Source organism: Squalius cephalus (assembly GCF_949319135.1).
Source record: "Squalius cephalus genome assembly, chromosome: 15".
Taxonomy (NCBI): domain Eukaryota; kingdom Metazoa; phylum Chordata; class Actinopteri; order Cypriniformes; family Leuciscidae; genus Squalius; species Squalius cephalus.
The window spans coordinates 23,058,003-23,072,074 of record NC_137136.1 but is presented as its reverse complement, the minus strand read 5'-3'; the positions used below and the strand labels follow the sequence as shown (position 1 = coordinate 23,072,074).

The 14,072-nt window shown below is 37.0% G+C and overlaps 1 protein-coding gene across 2 annotated transcripts in view; it reads right to left on the bottom strand.

The window, feature by feature from the left end:
* skap2 (src kinase associated phosphoprotein 2) overlaps positions 1-12,039 on the bottom strand; it is a 19,341-nt gene extending 7,302 nt beyond the window's left edge. For both annotated transcript variants that reach the window (XM_079895046.1, XM_079895047.1), the window contains exons 1-11: positions 11,931-12,039; positions 11,177-11,282; positions 11,051-11,076; positions 10,215-10,313; positions 7,010-7,090; positions 6,859-6,942; positions 5,687-5,811; positions 5,537-5,600; positions 5,315-5,431; positions 4,686-4,769; positions 1,625-1,749 (exon numbers count right to left, since the gene is read on the bottom strand). In XM_079895046.1, the coding sequence (XP_079751172.1) occupies positions 1,625-1,749; positions 4,686-4,769; positions 5,315-5,431; positions 5,537-5,600; positions 5,687-5,811; positions 6,859-6,942; positions 7,010-7,090; positions 10,215-10,313; positions 11,051-11,076; positions 11,177-11,282; positions 11,931-11,970 (951 nt within the window). In that variant the 5' untranslated portion in view covers positions 11,971-12,039. The remainder of the gene's footprint in view (positions 1-1,624; positions 1,750-4,685; positions 4,770-5,314; positions 5,432-5,536; positions 5,601-5,686; positions 5,812-6,858; positions 6,943-7,009; positions 7,091-10,214; positions 10,314-11,050; positions 11,077-11,176; positions 11,283-11,930) is intronic.
* Between the last annotated feature and the right edge of the window lie 2,033 nt (positions 12,040-14,072).

Below are 14,072 nucleotides of genomic sequence, written 5' to 3'. Positions count from 1 at the left end.
TCAGTCTTTTAAAATATCAAATATAATAGTTTGACTTTTTTTTATGACAAGGCATGTTTAGTTCAGGTTGTAAAATGTCATGTGGTACAACTACTCAAAAACTCGATATTTATTAAATAATTTATATTTGTAAAACATTTGACATACATACATATATATATATATACACACATACATACATACATACATACATACATACATACATACACACACACATACACACACACATATATATACATTATATATATATATATATATATATATATATGTGTGTGTATGTATGTATGTATGTATGTATGTATGTATGTATGAATGAATGAATGAATGAATGAATGAATGTATATATATATATATATGTATGTATGTATGTATGTCAAATGTTTTACTTTTACAAATATACATTTATATATATATATATATATATATATATATATATATATATATATATATATATATATATATATATATATATATATATATATGTATGTATGTCAAATGTTTTACAAATATACATTTATATATATATATATATATATATTTTTTTTTTTATTATTATTATTGATGGTTACACCACATGACATTTTTGTCATTAAATTAGTCATTAAACGTTGAAAATGAAAATGGTATTTAATAACTTGAAATGGTATTAAAGTTTTCCAAAGCCATAAAGAACACAAAGAATATATTTAGAATAATTTGGCACATGTGGTCTAGATCATGGACACTTATAGTGCATCATTGTCCCACAAAGGCCTTTACAGTTGTTCACTTATCCTGTAAAACAGAGATGATATAAAAACACCACCATAGCGTCAATACCTCAAAACCCCTCTTTCTGAAATAAAAACGCAAGAACACGATTCTAATTTAAGATTTCCAGTTTCTTCTCTAAAGGGCAACAGTGCTAAGTAGACAAACCGCAAGATAGCGCGTTTGTTTCAGGGAACGGATCAGCCCGAGCTATTTTAAGTAACCCTGAGAGGTATTGAGCTAATTCTGTTAGCCAGGTACAAACCCCACAGGCAGTACCCAGATCTGCACAGCCTGCCTATGCATCGGAGCTGACAGGTAGGGGAAGTTTTCAACCAAACTCACTTCTACACCACACCTGGTACGAATAGAGAGGTGGATTCAGCGTTTCCTGAGAACACAGACTGCCATTACAGCCATAAATAGTGACTGGCTGAGATGTGTATATGCTAAAGGTCTGCGTACGCTTGCCCTAACGGAACATGGCGTTGAGCAGTCTACCAACACTGAAATACCCCTACACACACACACACACGAGCTCCGAGTGGGCAGACATGGAGAGAGGTGACAGAATGCCACTGGCTGCCAGACTGCCCTGCTCAGGGCCAAGAGCACTAAAACGGTTTCCGTAGTGACAGGACTAATCCCATCACCGTGCGCAGAGAGAGGGTGCATTCAGCTTAGAAACCCCGCTGCCGAGCACACGAGACACCGAAACGATCCTTTTACATCTGACTCTTATGCGTTAACCAGATGTCACAGAATATTTTTTCTAACGTTTATTTTGCAAATTCACGTTTTCCTGCTGACGTCTAACAGGGCAGGGTAATAAACATTTAAATATTATTTCTGTCCTCGATCACTCCCGTCTTACCTTGCTGAGGATGTAGACTGTGTCTCCTCTTTTGAAGGACAGCTCATCGGGGTGGTCGCCAGCACAATCCCACAAGCCCTGGAAGAAGTTTTCATAGTCTGTGCTCTTGTTCACTGCTGCAGGGGCTAGAATAACAGGAGATTGAATCAATTATTGAATTAATGAAGAAAGAATAGAGAGCATTTGTGATGGCATTTCAACTTATGCATCACAAAATGTTTATGATGAGCTGTAAAAATGGTGATTGTGGGGTTTGTTGGATTGGTCTCTGAACACCAAAGAGATCTTATTGTCCTTGCATGTACACTGTTCAAAGGTTTACTAATTTGAGGTTAGTAAGATGCTTGTGAATGAATGTTGAATGCTCACTAAGGCTGCATCTGCATTTATTATTGAAAACAGCTGTGCTGCTTAATATTGTGGAAACTTTTGTGGAAACCATGATGCATATGTTTCAGGATTCTTTAAAGTGATAGATCACACACCCCCCCCCCCCCCCCCCCCAAAAAAAAAAAATCTGTCATCATTTTACTTCTCAATAAAGTCTGGAAACTTCTCATTTCCCAACAACTTGACGGTAGCCATTTACTTTCATAGTATATAAAAAAAAAATACTATGGAAGTCAATGGGGTCCAACTGTCTGGTTACCAACATTCTTCAAAATATCTTTTGTGTTCAACAGAAGAAAGAAACTCGTACAGGTTTGGACCAACTTGAGGTTGAGTAAATGATGACAACATTTTCTTTTTAGGGTGAATTATCCCTTTAATGAAAAAAGATAAAAAGAACAACATTTAGTTGAAATAGAAATCTTTTGTAACATTATAAATGCCTTTACTATTGCTTTTGATCGATTTAATGCGTCCTTGCAGAATAAAAGTATTTATTTGGTTTAGAAAAAAACCCTCAAACTGACCACAAACTTTTAAATGGTAGTGAAAAATTCCAAGAGTTTCTCTATATGCAATGGTGGTTTGGTGCATGTCAATGGATCTTCAACGGGAGTTACACCAATTATTGTTTGATCTCTTATGTAAATACTTTAATATGGAACTATACACATTTATTATATGGCTTAAAGTGTCCCTGCTATGTTTTTTCTATCCAGCAAGGGGTCCTTGGTTAAAGACCCCCAGTATAAGTGTTTTTCTGGCTCAGAAAGTTCCACTAGTGGGCAGCAGAGAGTATAACTTGCTGAGCTGTGGCTTCTGACAGATGGGATGAAACTGTTAACATGAAATGTTAGAAGACATATTTGTTGGAAGCATATAAAACAATCTTGAATTTAAAGGGATATTTCACCGCTGGAAAGATGAATGTGTATTTAAATTGGGTCATTTATGTAGTAGAAATGTGAAATTATTTTAGAAGTTGGTGCCTTCTAGACTGAGAAAAGCCAGAAAATGTATTTTTGGCTCATGTGGATGAAAGACAACAACTCCCAGAATGCACTTGCTTCGCTGCCCTACGAGGCCACTCCTAAGCCACGCCTACCGGTTACAGAGGGGAGTATCGGAAGAAATTATACAACTAGGCTACTAGTTGACTGGAAACTGAAAAGACACTGTTTTATCGTGAGATCACCCTCTATGGGCGGGTTGAAAACATGCGGAACGAGCTCCTACTACTGGCTGTAGTCTCTAGCCTCTGGCCAAAAAAGCCTCAGATGACACAAAAATCGTAATTTTGCGTCATCTGAGGTTTTTTTCCAGACACACAATATAGAAATCTCTTGTCTCAAGGGGACATGAGGGAGGGAAGCTCGGTCATTCGAAAATACTACCGGGTTTCTACTGATACAAAGCTTAATGCTAATCGGTGAAGTATCCCTTTAAGTTTCAGTCTCTTATTTTCAGTCTCGATTGTGGATGAAATATGTTAAACTGGTATTTCAGGTAGATTTGCTCTTGGGTTTACAATTACCCCCGCTTGCTTTTAGTGTAGAGCATTATTTATTCATATTTACTAATCTTTAATGTCTGCCCAAGGGCGGCACCATGAGTGGGTGTTCATGAAAAGTGCTTTCATAAAGAAAAAAAGAAAAAAGAAAAAAACCCTAAAGGTAAATATCTTGCACCAGACTTTATAGCTGGCAGATTCCCAGCTATGCTGATTTGGCAGATTATTATAATCATTTTCTAAATATAACCATACCCACTGCTGCATTTAAGATTTTATTTAGGGCTGCGTCTTAAACAACCAGGCATTAGTGTTACACCTGCTGCAGTGGTCTGGTATCAGCAGTAACATAAATGCATCCACTTTTCAGGATTTTAAGGATTTTAAAACATTATGCAAAAAAAAAAAAAAAAAAAAAAAAAACCCTATCAAAAGATGACAACAAATACTAATAAAGAAAATTCATATGATAATCTTGCTTTCCAGGATCCATGAAGCCTGTTTTCCCTCCATTATGGCTCTGTCTAGTGCTCTAGCTGGCCTCCTCCCCTGAGCATCTGTCACAAGATCCTGCCTCAGCCATCGTTTCTGTCAGCAGGACTTCCTGTGCTGTGAGCCTGGAGCAGAGGGCCATAGTGGGCCACAGTGCACCAATGGAGTCAGCTTCCTGCCAGTGCCTACCAACCCCTGCCCAGTGCCCAGCACCCAGCAGGAGACATGCTTCCCCCACACAGGGACAGAAAAAACACTGAACCATTTTTAAATAAAAACTGTGAGAGCATTGTTTAGCGTTTGTCTTACCAATCAGCACAAATATGTCAAACTAAATATCATTACTCTAAGAAACAATCAATAAAAATTCCAGGTCTCTTCCTGAAGGCCGTTCCTGTGGTCCAGACAACCTTCCCACTCCTATCATCAGTGTTACTTCACCATCTAACCTGCCAAATCCATATGTACCCGCAATATCCATTCCCTCTCTTTCCACTTACCATCTTTTGTTATCACTTAAAGACCTCCTCCCTCTCTTTTTTATATATATATATAAAAAGTTGGAGAGACAAATGATAGCCACCCAGGCAGATCTGGGAATATATGTGGTGTTATGGGACAGCGGGGCAGGTAGGGGATGGACAGGCCTGCTGACCCAGTGGTAATTACCTGTCATAGGGGTGGATGGTGGTGGAGGTTTGTTGGCCAGGGACAGGGGCACTGTTTTTTTAACAGGCTGGGGTTCATCTTCCTCTGAGAGGGGGAGAATAGATGTTCCAGTTAGAGCGAAGAGCAATATACCAAATTCACAATTTCTGTAGACATTTTCCACCACATCCATAGGGGAATCAACCTGAGAGGTTTTTACATTAATATTTATGTTGACTATCAACATCGAAATTTTATAAATAAATATAAATGTATAATATAATATAATATAATATAATATAATATAATATAATATAATATAATATAATATAATATAATATAATATAATATAGGCCTGGTTTCACAGACAGAGCTTAGATTTAGCTTTAGTTTAATTGGGACATTTAAGTAGCTTTTATAAACGTGCATTAGATAAAAGCATTACTGATGTGCATCTTGAGACAAAACAATGGCACTAACATATTTTAAGTTATGTTAGTGCAAGTTGCTTTCAGTTAAAACAGCTCAAATTTGCATTTTAATCCAGGACTAGGCTTAAGCCTCGTCTGTGAAACCAGAGAAATGATATATAATATAATAAAATAATTATCAGATAAATACACAAACAACTATGAAATTTAAGTGCAAACCAGGAAGTTCTTCATAGATGTCATCATCGATAATTTCGGGCATGGTTGATTGGGAATGGGATACAGGTAAGCAGTCATCATACTCTTCTTCATCTTCAGGAATGATTCCACCCATGTCTGAGAGTGAAAAGCAATATACAAGACATTATGCATTTGTGCAAAAAAAGACCCTGCTAGAACAAGTTTAGTTATTGAGAGTGTTTTTATGATGCGCAGTCCTACCTTTAATCAAAAAGTCAATGTGCTCCACCCACTCTTTAGCATCTTTCTCGGACGCAGCACAGAACTGTAGCAAAAATGTGTTATAAGAGATAACTCTCTGATGATAAGAATAAACACTTCATGTTTTACATGAAATGAGAGGTGATCAACCTGATATACACGCTTGTCTGGAGCTGAGATCTCAAAGCAGCAATCTCGCTTTGCATCTTTCCGCAGGGTGTTGTTCAGTTTGACAGTGTATCCGACAATGGTAAACTCTCCCTTCTGCTGTTTATCTAGTGAACATTAGTGCAGATTATTGAATGATACGATTCAAGAAAAGAGAAATTGAATTCAGCATTTAATTGGTGACAACCAGTGTTGGGAGTAATGCATTACAAGTTGTGCGAGTTGCGTAATCAGATTACTTTTTTCCAAGTAACTAGTAAAGTAATGCATTTCTTTTAAATTTACAACAACATATTTGAGTTACTTTTTCAAATAAGTAACGCAAGTTATTTTGTTTTCCCATTTATTGACTGACACCTCTCCACTCCCCATGTTGTGAATGACTAAAAGTGAGCAGGCATTTTACTCATCTCACTTGCACTAATCAGTATTCCTCAAAATGGATAATTAAATATGTTAAATTACAAAAATATACTTTATGTATTTAATCTCACTTTACTAACCAATATCTTTGCTGCTGTCCTTCGGTAATCCAATTCAACAATACTAATAAGTAAAAAATAATTTTAGATAAACATCTCATTCGTGTTTCATTTTTTTTTTTATTGCTCAAATAAGGAGTCCTCCTCTGAGTCCGTACTTTCGTGACGTAACGCGGGTTCACCAAAAGTGTGCATCGAGGGAGCATATCAACCACAAAGTGCTCACGAGCACCCTTCTGAAACCTAAAATGACAAATGTGCACACATTGTAAGACCAAAGACCGAAAGTGCATAGCAGGTGTGCCAATTTGGACAGGGCCCATCTTTTCCTGCATCCTATTTATCTGCGATCCTGAATGGCAGCACAGCTGCAAGGTTTGTTTGAGCTGCGCCCTCTACTGTACAGGAGTCAATTTGCATTTCCATCATCCTGAGGCTTATTCATTTCACTTTTGGTTTGAAAGGGCCTTTACATTCGCCAAAATTAAAAAACAAACAAGCAAGCCCAGCCCAAGTAAGAAAAGGTAACGCAAAAGTTACAAAACACATTACTTAGCATAAAAAGTACAGCAATAAGCCACTTTTTAACGCAATATTGTAATGCATTACTTTTAAAAGTAACTTTCCCAACACTGGTATTGACACATCTGATCATAATAGTATTTTTCCAACCTTTTTCACTGCCATAGTAGTAGAATATGTTGTTACTTAAGGCGCACCATCTCTTCTGCCACTCATTGCCAAAGAAGCTGTGATCTATAGGAAGTCAAATGGAGGTTATTTTGTCCACGTCAACAACCTGTTTGTGAACACAGTAACCTACCCTTTCGGCGCTTCTCCAGGTAGCCACTCTTTAAAATAGATTGAAGTTCTTGAGCTGCCACCGGAGGGGACTGTTGAACACCTGATTACAACAAACAGACAGAAACAGAAATTTATTCAATCTTACTTCAGCTTTTTTTATGACTAGCAGTGAGGAATCCACAAAGAGAAGCACCTGTCTTCACAACAGATTTAATACATTTAAGGCAACCAGAAAGCTACTTCCACCCCCTTTAGGATTTAAAATCAAAGGTCGATGTCAAGCGAGACTAAAGTTAGCAGAGATTCAAACCCCGGATGGACTGGATAGAGTACAGCAGTATGTGAAACAGATGCATGGTCTGTTTTCAAAGCAAACCTCCCCTCTCGTTTACACTGCCCTCCCCTCTCTTGTGTACACACTACCATTGCATTGCTGAATGAGTGTGAGTGAACAGAGCAATGTTATGAATGACACCAGAAATTGTGGAATGTTTGCAATTATGTATAAAGTGCTGTCAAGGGAGCATGACACACGCTGACTGTGAAAAGTAAACTAAACACCCTCAGTGTTAGAGCTGATTTCTGTTAAATCTGGAAGAAATATGTCTGGTAGAACAACTGCCAAAGAAAACATAAATCATGTGTTTTTTAGTGCAAAACAATGGCCAAAAACTAAAAAAGATAGTGTTTTGGATAATAAGAAAATAAGAACACAATTTTTCTCCCTTATTGCAAAATAAAAACACCATATAAACTATTGATCTAAAGTTTGGGATTAAAAAAGATTTTTCAGTTAAATGAAAAAATGTCTTATGTTCAACAATGCAGCATTTATTTGATTAAAATACATAGTAATATAGTTAAATACTGCATTATACATACACATATATACATATACATATATACACACACACACACACATATATATATATATATATATATATATATACATATACATATATATATATACATATACATATATATATATATATATATATATACATACATATATATATATATATATATATATATATATACATATATATATACATATATATATATATATATATATATATATACACATATACATATATATATATATATATATACATATACATATATATATATACACATATACATATATATATATATATATACATATACATATATATATATATATATATACACATATACATATATATATACATATATATATATATATATATACATATACATATACATATACATATACATATACATATACATATACATATATATATATATATATGAAGAGTTCAGATGCAAAAACCTCTAAGTGCCATCTGAAATTTTCTTCTAGAATGATCATTTTTATCCAGCTCGTTTATTTAAGTTCAGTAATTTCACTTAAATGGCAATGAAAATAGGTAATTTTCATTGCCATTTAAGTGAAATTACTAAACTTAAATATATGAGCTTCATAAAAATGATCATTCTAGAAGAAAATTTCAGATGGCACTTAGAGGTTTTTGCATCTGAACTCTTCATATATATATATATATATATATATATATATATATATATATATATATACACATGTTCTCTTTGATGGCAAAGCTCTATTTTCAGCAGTCATTACTCCAATAATGATTCTTAAAAAAATTAAATATTATTTGAAAATGGTTGCGTTGCTAAATTAGTTTTGGCACTGGCAATTGAGTGTATTTTTCAGGATTTTATGATGAATAGAAAGTTTGAAGAACAGCATTTGTTTGAAATAGAAATCTTTTGTAACATCATAAATGCCTTTACTGTCATTTTTGATCAGTTGAGTCCTTGTTGAGCTTAGATTAAGCCTTAGTTCAATTAGGACATTTAAGCAGCTTTTATAAACATGCCTAAGAAAAACACACTATGTGCATCTTAAGACAAAACAATGGCACTGACATAATTTAGGATATGTCAGTGCAAGTTGCTTTCAGTTGAAACAGCTCAAACATGCATTTTAGTCTGTGACTAGGCTTAAGCCTTGTCTGTGAAACCTGGGGTTAATATGAACACCCTTGAACTAACTTTATCCATGTTAACTTACAGTGCTAACTTCAAAAGCAGCAAATGTGGTTGCTAAAGGCTGCAAATAAATAGTGGCGACACGCTTTGCCTTCATCTTCAGCTATAAAACGAACTTCCTTTTTATGGGCTGACTGTATGAAAAGAGTAAAAACTTACAGCTCTCAAACAAGTTACAGAGGTGAAGCTCTGACTCTCAACAAATAAAGCCTGAGAGATGTGTGTGTGTCCTTTTTTCATGAGAAGAAATCTCACAACAACAAAAAAAATGACAAACGCCCTGTATTTACCCAAATAGCGGCATTATCAGTTGCATGAGCTTATAAACTTCACTTTCTTTAGTACATTTGTCCAAAATAAATATTCGTAGGATCTGCAGTGTGCACTAAGAGGCTTCAGTCCCATCTTTGAGCTGAACAGCTGTTCTCTCTGGCAAGCACAGGGCAAAAGGACCTATAAAACACATGAGTGCACTAGAGCTGTAAACCTCTGCCTACCATATACACACAAACCACTACCAGCCTGTATCCTATCCTCTTGATTCTGTGCGTTTCAGAATGCAATAATCGGATATGTGGCATGACTCAAAAATGATTCGGATGAATTCGATTCCCTTGAATGTAAATTCTACCAACAGCGTTCATTTAGCAGAAGCTAACTAAAACAGAAGCCTGAATTGACATTGGATGTGGACGGCATTGTCTGAGCTGCAGACCATAAACCATTTGCTCAGAGACAAAAGAGAGCTAAACCCTTAACGTCTGTGCCTTCAAACCGTTCCTGAGACTGTTGCCGGGTTACATCAGTCTTTCAAGCACCTCATTCAGCTTTTGTGTTGTTCTACCACTACTAAAAAATCCTAGACAGGACATGACAAAGGACTGCCACAATGATACTGTGTTATGACAGCTAAAGCTGCAGAAAAGGTGATAAGTGATTCATTCATAACCGGAAAGAGATAGGTTTTTTGTTTCTTAATTTATGTGAATTTTATACATGTGTGCAGAATAAATTGCCATGATTCTTTTATAATACTCACAATCACAGCATTCTTCCATGAGAGAATTCAAGGGAACAGTAGCTCAGTCACATGATGTCCCTGTCTCAACAGTTCTTGCAGATGCTCTCTTGTAACACTTTTAATATTGCAATAAATCCCACAATTTTACACTCACCATCATAAGCGTTTTCATCATCCCTGTCAGCCTGCTCTGAGTGAAGCGATCCTCCGTCGTTGGTGTCCGCTTCATCAGGCTCTGGGAACTCTTCATCTCCTACACAACAGAGTCTTCATCAGCATTCCCAAAAAGAGGCAGCTAGGAGGCCACATTTTCAATCCTCCACCAGAAAAAGACACATTAACTAAGATTATCTAATTCAGATGTAATGCATGTTGCTTGCATGGAGCCTGGGAAGAGAAGCATGTTGCGTGCAGCATTGAGTGGCACTCAGCCATGTTGTCTCAATTCACTAGAAACTCACTTTGCATAGATTTGGGATATTAATATGGAAGATATCTTATAACACTAGCCTATTTGAATCACATTTCCTGATCAATTCATGTATAAAGAGCATACTGATGGTATGTGAGCGTGAATTATGCACATGTTTGTGGTATAATGTTGTACTTCCTGGTCACATTGTAATGGGGGTAGGCCTAATAGTGCAGCTGTAAAGTGCATGTGTTTCCTTGCCCACAACGTGCTAAACCATACCCAGCCCTCTACCCACATCTTAACTGTAAATTCATTAAAGGAAACACAAAATTCATCAGGGAACAGTCTGGCGTGAAACTTTTTTAAGCACTCTTTTCATATGTTCCCATCAGGAGAGAAAAATGAATGTTGGCATATCATGAATAAGTAAACAAACTCTCAAATTCAATGAATGCTAACTGCAGCACATAGTAGCCTACCCTATCAGTGGGGAAGTACTAGTTCACTTCATCATGCTTGTCTTTTAGCCCCTCCCCTAGACACACGCACATTCACAAACACACATCGAAACTTACGTTTTTCCTTGAAATCTTGTGAGTAGCTGGAACAGAGATCATTAGTTTGTTGAATACTATATCAACATAGGGTCAAAAACATTCAGGTCAACAGTAATTACATAAATCTGCCTCGTAGTCTCGTACCTCGTTTTCACATCTTTAATGCGCTTGATAAAGGCATCCTTTCTCTCTTTTGCTTTCTTGCTCAAATTCTCCCCTTTGAGGACATCCGTCAAAAATGTTTCCAGGTCTGAAAACAGATGAAGCGTAGCCTGTCATTTTGCACCCTTGAATTCCTCATTAGAATTACGACTAACGTTATTCCAAACTAATGACAATATGATTAGTTTACTAGCAAGAATAGGTTTTTTGATAAAATACTCGCTGGCCAGAAACAACCCAACTAAAGGCAGTCAACTTGCTTTTTGGATGGTAGCTGGTCAACCAGTCAATGACAACAACCTGCACCATCTAATTACGAGCGTAAACCAGCTAACGTTACCATTTTCAAAACCATAGCTAGCATCATGCTGGACTTTCCAACAGGTATGTTACCGACTAAAACTATAAAAATAAAAACGGCACAAGAAAAAAAAAACGTTATTTCCATCTGCAGTTTAAACTTAACATAGACTATTTACTGTATAACTGCTTAAAACACAAAATAAATCTATCCGCGCCAGAAAAAAAACAAACAAACTCTGACTATTTACTTTGCTCAAACTATAGGGAAATATTCATAACGTCCATCGGTAGACTAAACTTCCTCTTTTCAGCCAAGTATGAACAGAATGTAATGTAAACTGAGGACAAAACTATTACAGCCTAATCTGATTGCGCTCGAGACCTAAACGTTGGCTTTATAAACTGTTGTTTTATCCAAATATAGCGATGGTACCTGAAATGAGTGTCGTTAAATCTTCAGGTATGGACCTCATTTTGTTAACCCGCTTGACCCAGTAAGATAGCCTTCGAAACACGGAAGTTACAAGTGGACTGTGAAATACGGAAGAGGCAAATGCCTACCCTGCAGAAACCACTAGCTATTCAAATTAGACAGTATTATTTATCACGTCGGCTCCAGCAGAAACATTTGGGTACCTCAAACAGTGCACTGGGGAATCAAACGCTTCCTCGTCCACTTTTACGTGCTCGCTTTGACAGGAATAATTAAAAAACACTTTACATTAGTAATTTCACTGCATTTATTATTGACATGTGTCGGTGATAATGTTTACCTTTGGTGTTTCAATAGCGTGAGAGCGGAAAAATAGATGAGAAACATAAAGCATGCCAATCTGATCTAATCTGAATCTAAAACAACAACAAAAACGCCACTACTTCCAGGCACAAAGGCAGCAACCTCATTCCGTGACTTTGGGTAAGTAACTGAATTTGAACTGTAACTTTGTAACATTCAGTGCTGGTGCATTAGCTAGAGGATTTTAGTGAGAGGATCTAAGGACCTTTTAGAGATTTAGGCCTGCTGTTTGGAGTGGGGCCCACTTATCCTGAGGACGGAGACAGGTGAAGAATGGGGGTGATGCACAGCTTTCATAGAAAAACACATAGCTATCCATCTCCATCTGGCTCTCTCTCTCTGGCTCTCTCTCTCTCTCTCTCTCTGTCTGTGCTCCTCTGCTGCTTCACAGAGATTACTGCAGAGAGCAGATCCTTGCCAGGAGACCTGCACTCTGTCACCTTCTCAAAGTACTTCTCTTAGAGGATGATAAGGAGAGGAATTTGGTTCGTGAGGGGGTTTAATTTTTAAAAGGAATACAGATTTAAATGTATTTTTTCATATTATAATTGGAGTGGGATGGATATTTTGCAGACAAGCCTAGTGATATATTTATGCACATAAGCAAACGAGACTATTTATAGAAATGTCTCGAATGAAAGATTAAAAGGCTAATTTACTTTATAAAGGTATTGGCTGGTATACCAACACTGACATCCTGCATGCTTGTTCGCTCGGCTTGAGCGCTGCTTGAACCTCATTTGACCTGGCCACAGATCCATCTGGCGAGGAGGGGGAAAGAGAGGTGAAGTGCCCTTTGACCTTTTGAAGGACAGGGAAGCAGCTTCATATCTCATGCTCCTTGGCCGAGCCTGTTTGATCTGGACTCACCTCAGTTCACACGTCTCAGCTTCTGGCCCACAAGTGGAGGAATGTGTGTGAGTGTTTTAATGCAGTTAAAGGGATAGTGAAAATTCTGTCATTAATTACTCACCCTCATGTCGTTCCAAACCCATAAGACTTTTGTTCATCTTCGGAACTCAAATGAAGATCTTTTTGATGAAATCTGAGAGCTTTCTGTCCCTCCATTGACAAGCTACGCAACCACTTTTACGCTTTAAAAAGTTCATAAAGAGATCGTAAAACCAATCCATGTGGATTGAGCGGTTTAGACAAATTTCCTGAAGAGACTCGATCGCTTTATATGAACAGATTGAATTTAGGCTTTTATTCACATATAAACATTCATCAACAAAACATCAGTTATGATATAAAGAAGCTCAAGCATGTTCACTTGACGTGCAAGAACCAATGAGGGTCATTCTCATGTTACGCAGCATGTTTGAGCTTCTGCAAGAACCAATGAGGTTAATTCTCATGTTATGCAGCAAGTTTGAGCTTCTGCAAGAACCAATGAGGTCCATTCTCGTATGTTACGCAGCACGTTTGAGCGTCTGCATGAACTAGGGCTGCACAATTAATCGAAATGAAACTGCGCGCGACTGCAAACTGCTAAGGCTGCTATTATTTTATGCGCAGCTTGTCAGTGCAGTTTGGCTGATCGGTAGTAAATACTCCATCTGAAAGCCAGAGGGCGCTCTCACGCAGACACGCCAAATATGCCCCACTGCTGAAGTAGACAACATGTCATTCCAGGAAATCCCTATGGGCATCATGCCGTCGCTGTTGCTGAATAAACAGAAGATTTAAATGCTTTGATTGATTTATTAAATGTTGTCTTTTGTTGGACAAGAGGTTATAAATGCTGCTTGTATGTTTGTAAAGATGTTAGATGCGTGT